Source organism: Leuciscus leuciscus (assembly GCF_965113295.1).
Source record: "Leuciscus leuciscus genome assembly, contig: HAP1_SCAFFOLD_428, whole genome shotgun sequence".
Lineage (NCBI taxonomy): Eukaryota > Metazoa > Chordata > Actinopteri > Cypriniformes > Leuciscidae > Leuciscus > Leuciscus leuciscus.
The window spans coordinates 39,798-50,001 of NW_028118311.1; the positions used below are offsets into that span (position 1 = coordinate 39,798).

Here is a 10,204-nt window from a genome sequence, read left to right on the forward strand (position 1 = left end):
GCATCTGATCATCACATTACAATTATTCAAATTCTTAGTGTTAAGCATGATAATATGGTAACATCACACTGAAGTAGGCTGATTTAAAATGAACATTTATTTAAAATAAAAGTTCTTCTTTTGGCAAAATTACATTTCCTTTATAGCCTAAACAGAGGCTTTACTCCCTTCAAGCTTAAATTGTCAATGTTTCATTACATCACTGTTTGAAAACACTCAGAATCATTTTTTGTACCTTTATAAAGGGCATTTTCCCCTAATTTTATTAAATGTATGCTCCATATTTCATTTCAAATTCTTAAATTTGATAAATATATTCAATTAAAATAATTAGACACTAGGCTGTTACCAATAAAATTAAATCATTTACATTGAAAAATTATAACTATTAAATTAGATTATTTTAAATATTTTTGAATATACAAATAAGGAATGTTGAAAAGAATGATACTTTCTGAAACTAGCGTTTTGTCATTCAACGTTGACACTTGCTTGAGAAGTTGAAGTCGTTCTCTATCGCCATGGTGGTTAAAAATGGTACGGTCCACAATAGGGGTGTCTGAAATCGCTTTACATTAAAATGTTCCTACAGTGAAAATAGGAGTTGACTTGTATTGTAACTGTAATTATATTTTTTCACAATATCAGAAAAATTATCTGACCCCCCCAAAACTGATATTTCTGTCCCCTACTGGGTCTTCATTGGGGGGTATAGTACCCCCCAGTACCCCCTGTAATTCGGCGGTCAGTTACAATACACTCCAGAGTAACACCACGAGCTTCCAACAGGGCAAGGCTCCTCTGTAATCCTTTTTCCATGTGGTAGCTTCCTCCCACTTCGTTACTCTGAAATAGACAAGTATAGGGAACGAAACAATCAACTTAGACAAACCAGAAGTTTTAAACTTCTCAAAATGTAATTTTTTTAAATACTGATATTTCTTCTCTCCCACCTGAACCAGCTCTGGTGTGTCCACAACGGTGTTGGTCTGAAGGTCCATCAATGTATAGCTTCCAAACTTTGCAGAGTGGCCTTTGAAAGTAATATTACACAAAGCATTATTACCACGAGTGCATTGAATTCAGTTAGATACTAGGGGTGTAAATCGGACAGTTCATCACGATACGATACGATATCGATTCTCTCAGCCAGCGATACGATATTTGCCGATACTTCAAAAAATTCTACGATACGATTCGATTCGATTCAGGGCTATATCGATCGATTAATCGATATATTTAGATATTATGTTCACACAACCAGTTACGTTTTTATTAACTCACAAATGCAACCAAAATATATAACATGAATGTTTAATTAAACTCTTTGAAAATTGCACACTCTCTCCCAATTGGGACATTTACAACAGAAGAGGTAATTTGCAAGTACTCCGTTCTTGTTCATTTTCATAAATCATGTTTTTTATTATTATTATTGTGCATTCCAAGTAATATCAATCAAACTGCAGCTGGGTTGTTTTGATTAATAATAATAATAATAACTTAAATACAGGTAAATTACAAAATCAAAGTTAATTGAAAGTATGCTTTAATATGTTAAAAGTTTTTTGTTTTTTTTGCAGAGCAGATTCACATTTCTCTGAGTCAAACAAAATCAAGTAATTGCTATGATAAATAATACAACACTCGGTTAATCTTCGTAACGTTAATCTCCTCAGCTGACATAGACGCCTGACAAACTTTGTTGTTGTGATAACGTACACGCAGTACAGAGAGCTTTTCTCTCACCACTAAACGAACTGCTTTAGTAAGGTTCTGTGAAAATGTTTCCGGTTTTATTTTCCTTTTACGCCCTGAAGAAGATATCACGAGTTCATTGAAATTATCCACCCTCGATCACTTAGTCAGCTTTGACGAAACTCCTCTTAGCCAGCGCGTCTTTTCAAAGTGACATCTGACCTGAATACTGCGCACTGAGTAGCTAAAACGGACTCGCGTTCACCAACAAGGGTGCGAGTGCTTGTCTCTGCTCTGTAAAACATGAACTCGCGATGCCTTGACAGCGGACAACCGGCTTTTGTGAAAAAACATAGGGTTTAGTCAGTCTTGTCAGGCGTCTATTTCAGATGAGGAGATTAATGTTATAAAGACACACCGGCAGGCGGTTGGTGAGTAAACGAAAATGTGCGCTTTGGCGGAAGGATGTTACGTGAGAATGTGGAGTGTCAAAATAAAGGTGTATATCGATATTTTAAGAGTGGAATCGATGCATCGTATCGTTAGACGTTATATCGATGTATCGTTACACCCCTATTAGATACTACCTATGCATGTTATGCTTCATGATCCGGAAAATACCCGAGCATCCATGCATCCTTCTTATTTACAACTATGTACCTGGTGAGTCAGCCCTCATGTCACCTCCAACGATGACCCTTTCCCTTTCACTCAGGCGATCTAGCGTCTCATTTTGCCATTTTGCTTGAGCACTAAGAAACAAAAACTCGTACTGGTTAACAAATATTAAATACAAAAGTAACAAAATATAATAATAATAAAAATAATAAAATTCTGAACCAGGGGTGTTAAACTCAGTTCCAGAAGGATCAACAGGCATACTTGAACTTTTTTGATGAGCCTTAGAGAGTTGATTAGCTGCCTCAGGTGTGTTTAATAATGATTAGAGGTAAACTCTGCAGTGCTGTGGCCAACAAGGAACTCAGTTTGACACCCCTGTTCTAAAACAAATGCACAGTTTTGAAACTTACGACATGTCTGCTGTCTCTGTTAAAGTTGTGTCCGTCTCTGCTGGATCAAATGTATAATCTTGCTCTTCAGGTGCTACTACAGATGATGTGTCCATTAGGGTTTCTTCGTCATCCTCTTCCTCCAGTTCCACACGATGTCTCTTTGATGGCCACTTTATAGGTGTAGAGGTCCTAAATATTAAAAGGTCCCATGACATGCTACTTTTTGTAGGCTTTAATATAGGCCTTAGTGGTCCCTAGTACTGTATCTGAAATCTCTTCCCAAAAATTCAGCCTCGGTGCAGAATTATAGCCACTACAAGCCAGTCCCAGAATGAGCTTCCTTCAGACAGGCCGTTTCAGTGTCTGTAGCCTTAAATACTAATAAGGAGGAGAAAGGTGGCGCAAGGTGGAGGGTGGGTGTGGCCTTGACCATCTTGCGCAACGGTACCGTGGCGTGCATGTTTACGTTGGATATTGCAATGGCACGAAGACACGCAGTCTTTCAAGCATTTCAGTTTGACCCAGAATCTGATCCAGATGGAGAAGCAACGGATGAAGAAGTTGCAACTCAGCGGCTCCAGCAGGACGTTTCCGAATGGTTAGTTTAAAATATTATGTCTGGATACAGTACTTTATTCGGATGGTTTACAGTTATTATCATGTAGCTAATGCTAACCTACTGTTGCCTTTTCATGAGAGATCTGTAACGTCTGTATTTATCTTATAACAATTACATCAAGCTCTGCGATCTTGAAATGCGGATATCGATCGCGCGCGCCATATAACCAACAGGAAAACGGTTATCCAAATAACAAAGAAGTGTACAACACTCGCGTTACAGTGTGTGTATTCACACACATAAACTGCATAGCTAATGTTACAGCCACATTCTACGTGTAACAATCTAGGTAACCATAAACAGTAAAGCAACACACTTATATATCATTAGTTGACTTACTTGTCCGAGGTGTGTAGCTGAGCCAAAGAGAGTGATCCAGACTTTAGTTTCAGACGTTCAGCAAGCCCAGCTCTGTATTTGACCCTTCGGTGTTCATTTGTACATCCAATTATTGAGCAATTATTATGCTTCGCTCGCTCAAAAGCCATAATATCTCTCGTGGACAAACTAAAATCGCGCGCGCGCGTTCCTACTTCCTAGCGCATTTTCTCATGGGCGGAAAATATTCTCTGGGCGGGCAAAGCAGAGACAGGGGAGGTAACATTTCCTCCTTATGACGTCATAAAGAGGAGATTCAAGATCAGCGTGTATGAGCCTCCATTTTCTCAAAGGCAGAGAAAGATAGCAAAAGCTCGATTTACACCGATTGAAATTTCTAGAAACTTGGGGACCATATACAGGCTAGGGGAACTCATATTAATGTTAAAAAACCTCAGAAAGTGAAAATTTCATGTCATGGGACCTTTAAACCAGCTGCTGGTGACAAACTGTCAATGTCTGAAACTGTATCTGTCGTCTGGACACCTGTAATATACAAAGTAGTTGTGTGTTACTGTTATGTGACACTTGTTGTGTAACAAGACTAGTTATAGGTCCTCTGTATAAGCAGTATCATATAATACATAAACATACCTGAACTCCTGTAGCGAACATGAAACGTCTTCATTGATGACTGAGTACCAACAGACTTGGTCAGCGGTTTTGCGTCTGTCTGGCAAGCAACATCTCTGGTTTGGCTGCTCTGTTCTGATGTGCTGTCCTTAACAAATAAAGATTCCACTATCAGCGCGATAAAAAAATAACAACATAGCTGGACTCATGGTGCTATCACATGCTATCACAAACTTTATAAGTCTAACATGTTATTATGAACTTGACAAATTCAAAGGCAATTTGGAAAACCAACGCGTAATACATACTTCTAGATGTGTAGCTGGATCACGAACAGTTGGCACTGCTACATCCTTCAGGAGCCATTTTTTTGCAAAACCTGCTTTATACTGAGCCTCATTCAAAAAGCTGTCCGGTGTAAAATGATTGGCGCAGACATAAACGAATTTTGGTAGAGTTGAGGGAGCATTTTCTTCAAAAACAAACTTAATCCACCTCGTCTTCAGCGGTTCAGATTTCGGGAGTAAATAGAGAGAGGCTATGTGGATTATTACATCCAGCCCAACGCTTGGGAGACATTCTCGTCAGTGCAGCGATGGCAGATGTGATGCCCGGAGAAAAATCTGTGGAAGCAGTTTTCCAGGATCTGGAGCAGCCTGAGGATGGAACATTTCAGATATCAAAAACTGTTTTTTTTTTTATTTTTTTTTTTATAATATTAATGATCAATGTCAGTGGTCACATCAAATTGTTACTTTGGTTTCACTTTATTTTGGTCCCTTTAAGACATTCTATAAGTCTATAAGAAACATTGCACCTACATGTCGACTAACTCTCATTAGAGTATTAGTAGAGTATTAGTAGAGGGTTAGAATAAGTTGACATGTAGTTGAAAAGTTACTTAAAGTCAGTAGAGTGTCTGTTGCTAGATCCATTGTTTTATTTAAAAAAATGTCAGCGCTGGTCGAGAAAATAATATTATAATGGGGGAAATAATTTTAATATTCTGTAAAAACAAGCCTTATTTTTTAGTGGAAAACAAGATAATACTTTTTAAAATAATGTTGGAGAAATAATGATTTACCATTATTATATAGTATCAAGCACTATATAAATGAAGGTGATTTGACTATAACAAGAACATTACAATGAACACAAATTTGAAAATCTCACTACAAATAATGCAGAATTTAAGACAAAAGATAATAATCCTACTCTGCTTGTTACACTTCCACACACCTGAAACTGATCGAGTGAATCTCCTCAGCTTCTCCAATCTAGCGTTGTGTACGAACAAACCATTGATGTTGTAACATCTGCTCTAAGCTGGGGCGTTCAGCTGGATCGCGAGCTAGACACTGTCCAATCAGATCCCTGCAGTCTGTACACATTTTAATAAGGAGAGAGCTGGTTAGTCATGACCATGTGACCTGGCATTTTTGAAAACAGCGATGCTCTCGGTGTACGTTGAGCTACAGTATATATAAAAATTCTGACACACTACAACCTTTAACTTTCTGTACAACTCGTTTGCTTTATGTGTGTTTATCCATGTTATCATCATTATTCACTCACGTTTGGATAAGTTGGGGTTCTGAAATGTAACTTCGGCTTGTGTGATTTCCGTTCTATTACAAAAAGGAAGACATGCGTTTGACAACTCGTACAGCACCACTCCTAGAGACCAGACGTTTGCAGGGACGGCGTGGAATCGAGGTTCTGTAAAGACTTCAGGTGGGCAGTAATCCAGAACTCCTGTAAGGAAGACATTTGCACATTGTTGAGCTTTTTTTTTAAAGCATCATCCAAAAATTTGTAAGTCACTACCTTCAGGTTTCCACACTCCCAAAATGCTCACCCCTGTATCTGTTTCTCTCGTAGCCTTCACTACTAAACAGCTGACCGCAGCCAAAGTCTATCAGCTTGAGATCTAGCGTGTCTTTCTCAAACAGGAAATTCTGTGAATGAATGTCACTATGGAAAACACCATGATGGATGCAGTGTAGCACTGCCCGCACAGCCTGTCTCATGACGACCCGTGAGAACCAGTCACTCCAAGGTTGACGATAGATTATGTCAAACAAGCTCTCGCAGTGCCCCGGATACTCCATAACCAGAGTGAATTCTTTAGGATGTTCAAACCACTCGTACAGTTGTATGACGAAGGGGCTTATGGGTTCTAGCCTCATCATCATCAGCAGCGCCACTTCTGTGACGAGAGGTTTGGGATTCCCAGGCTAGAGAGAAGAAGCAGACAGAAGGTTAGCTGGGTAAAAATCTGAAGAAAACATCATTTTGAAATGTACTATTCTTTGATCTTTTTAGATGCGTTCAAAAGAGCCTTTTCAGCTCAAAGTTATTTGGTGCCTCTAGGCTTATTTGTTGATCACATTTATACCTAATGCTTCCTACGGGTGTATTAACTACAGTAATCTGCACTTAAACAACTCAATACACATTCAGGTTTTGGCCAACTTACAATATAAAGATAACGATAATTGGCACTCTTGAGCATCCGCTTGATGGCAACCTGCACAAAAAAAACACAAAAAAAACAGTTTCAATAACAGTAACAGTTTTCAAGCACCTGGCTTTGTATTAAGTATTAAACCATCTGTAAATTGTTTTAAATGTGTTTTGATGCATGCAAGAGCAAAATGTTTGTGCAATTCAGTAAGATTTACCTTTTTGCCATCAAATTTGCGTGTTCCCAGGAACACTCTGCCAAATCCTCCGGATCCAATTAACTGTTCCACGTTATAGAGAGACTCAAAGGACACTGAAAAACAAACAGAAAAATATGAGACAATTATTAGCTTGCTAGATTCATTGTTTTATTTGAAAAATATCAGTGCTGGTCGAGCAACAGTAAATGTGATCGGACGTGTTAAAAACTTGACTCAGTTATGCATGAAATAGCTAAATCTCTATCTGTAGACTTTGCACTGCCAAGCCTTATTTCAGTCTCACCTGTTGAGCTCTCGTTCACAGGAGAAGCCTCCACGGCACCCTGAGCAGTTCGGCCAGTTGATGTCTCTGTTGGCTCGACAGGAACTTGACCCGGCAGCGGAGGACACAGAAACCCTTCGAGGCTGTTGGACCTGGACAAACCCTTTTCGCTTGGGCTCTCCCATCCACCGCTACTCCTGCTCCCCTCGACGCTGTCTGAGCCTCGGCTGCACAGATTCAACGACTCTCTACTTCCTCTCTCGACATGGGCCTCAGGGAGGGACCAAGATGAGGATGGCGTGATGCCCGGAGAGGAATCTGTGGAAACAGTTCTCCGGGATCCGGAGCGGCCTGATGATGGAACATTTCAGATATCAAAAACTGTTTTTACTATTATTTATTATATTAATTATCAATGTCAGTGGTCACATCAAATTGTTACTTTGGTTTCACTTTATTTTGGTCCCTTTAAGACATTCTATAAGTCTATCAGAAACACTGCACCTACATGTCGACTAACTCTCAATAGAGTATTAGTAGAGTATTAGTAGACTTTATTTAAAAAATGTCAGCGCTGGTCGAGAAAATAATTTTATAATGGGGGAAATCATTTTAATATTCTGTAAAAACAAGCCTTATTTTGAGTGGAAAACAAGATAATACTGTTTAAAATAATGATGGAGAAATAATGATTTACCATTATTTGGCTTGACGCCGGAGTGATCTGAACCAGGTGACGATGATGGTTCAGGAAAAAAAGGCTCCACAACAGTCACAGCATCACTGGAAGAGCTGCTGAAAACACCCTTCGTATCCTCCAAGATACATTCTGGAGCTTTTTCTGAAATGAAGAAAAAACAAATGAAAACAACTATTAGACCCATCTCTGACGTCAAATTAAGCAATGACATAATGATATAACTTACATTTTACTATTCAAATCTTAATAGTGTAACAAAGTCTCTGCTTAATATCTGCAAACTCTTTATTGTGATGCTCCTCCAACAGACATTCAGTTGTCTATAAGTAACATTGCACCTACATGTTGACTAACTCTCATTAGAGTATTAGTAGAGTATTAGTAGAGTATTAGTAGACTGGTAGGGTTTAGGGCTGGGACAACGCGTCGAAGTCATCGATGACGTCGATGCAAAAAATACGTAGACGCAAAATATGCGTGTCGATTCGTCGACCTGTTTTCATTTCTCTAAAAAACGTGTGCAAATGACTTCACAGTGTGTACCTTAAGTGCGCTGATACGCGATGGCCATCATTCTATCCATCCAGGGGTTTTCCTGCATTGAATTTTTTGGGGGGCGGCCGCCAAAGCCTTATTTGATCGGTGAGTGATGTAGAATAGAATGACTGACTGCGCTTGACAGGGCACATATAAGTACGAGAGAGAGCCCCGGCCGCGCGCGCGCACACTCACCGTCTTCAAACAACACGAGCGCTGTCTTGCTCTCTCTCTCTCCCTCGTGCATATTAATCAAAATCATTAGACACGATAGAAAAAGGGCGGAAGACCAAAGTTTCACGTGGAGCATTCGGAGATTTTTTTCTCTTGAATTACCGCGGAGTGTGAATTGTGGTAAAAAATAAACTGCCGGGATAATCACACAACGCTTGTCGTAGGCAACACGTCCACTAATGACACGTCCGATTCGCGAACTAATGACTCATTTGAACCGATTCACTTCAATGAATGGTTAAAACAACTGATCTGTCCAACACTGAACTCACGAGGCGTCTGAATCGGTGTATAACAAATCGGTAACACTTTACAATAATGTTCCATTTATTAAATTCTAGTTAAGTACTTTTTTTTATTAGTATTTTTATTTATTTTTTAAGAAAAAGGTGAGTGGCAGAGTGTATTACTATACGTTGTTGTTATTTTTATGTGAATGAAGAATTAAAATATGCACTTTTTTCAGTAAGCTAGGACTATGCGTTTTCAACATAAATGTTCAATTCTGTTGGTTCAGGAAGGACGCCATGACAGGCTGCTGGCTCCCACTGTTCATTTATATTTATTTTTTGTTGGAAAAGCACTCTCTGTATTAGCTTAAAGCCCCCAAGTTTACATTGGTTACTGTATTCTTTCAATTGCTCTAAACAAGTATTTTGGGTGACCTTTTTATTTTTTTATTGAATACTAGACATCAAGTTGTTGTTATTTTCATCTGAAAGAAGAACTTTTTTTTCAGTAAGCTAGGCCCTATGTGTTCAGTAAGCTTGTTTCAGTAAGCTATGTGTTTTCAAGGCTTTAAGGTTTTATTGAATGCTACCTCTGACTAAGAATGCATTACTATGCACTTGTATAGTCTTTTATTTTGGAATTTTAAGAGCAATAAACATATATTGCAATGTTAAGGAATTCATGTTTTTTTCATTCAGATATGTAAATTAACATGTATAAATTGCTATTAGTCAATTAATGGGGATTGGGGAGATAATCGATAATCGAATCGAATCGGACTGGAAAAATGAATCGTTAGATTAATCGATGCATCGAAAAAATAATCGCTAGATTAATCGTTTTAAAAATAATCGTTTATCCCTGCCCTAGTAGGGTTAGAATAAGTTGACATGTAGTTGAAAAGTTACTTATAGTCAGTAAAGTGTCTGTTGCTAGATCCATTGTTTTATTTAAAAAATGTCAGCGCTGGTCGAGAAAATAATTTTATAATGGGGGAAATAATTTTAATATTCTGTAAAAACAAGCCTTATTTTGAGTGGAAAACAAGATAATACTGTTTAAAATAATGATGGAGAAATAATGATTTACCATTATTTGGCTTGACGCCGGAGTGATCTGAACCAGGTGACGATGATGGTTCAGGAACAGGATCTGCTGGAGGAATAAAAGGCTCCACAACATTTCTTGAGCTGCTGAAAAAACCCTTCCAGCGCTTCTGGAAACGACCAGGTTTCTTCATACGTTCTGGAGCTTTTTCTGAAATGAAGAAAA

General features: G+C 38.5%; 1 protein-coding gene across 1 annotated transcript; it reads right to left on the reverse strand.

Annotated features, from left to right (window-relative positions):
• Positions 1–302: 302 nt before the first annotated feature.
• Positions 303–2,807, reverse strand: LOC309491678 (uncharacterized protein). Its single transcript, XM_082190724.1, has 4 exons — positions 2,730–2,807; positions 2,359–2,450; positions 954–1,033; positions 303–846 (listed from the first exon to the last, which is right to left on the reverse strand). The coding sequence occupies exons 1-4, from the start codon at positions 2,732–2,734 to the stop codon at positions 700–702; spliced, it is 324 nt and encodes a 107-aa protein (XP_082046850.1). The 5' UTR covers positions 2,735–2,807; the 3' UTR covers positions 303–699.
• Positions 2,808–10,204: the final 7,397 nt, after the last annotated feature.

Coding starts and splice junctions, on each gene's coding strand:
- LOC309491678 (XM_082190724.1), bottom strand. Junction 1,034..2,358: donor CATGAGGGCTGACTCACCAG/GTACATAGTTGT, acceptor TTACTTTCAAAG/GCCACTCTGCAAAGTTTGGA. Junction 847..953: donor ACACACCAGAGCTGGTTCAG/GTGGGAGAGAAG, acceptor TGTCTATTTCAG/AGTAACGAAGTGGGAGGAAG.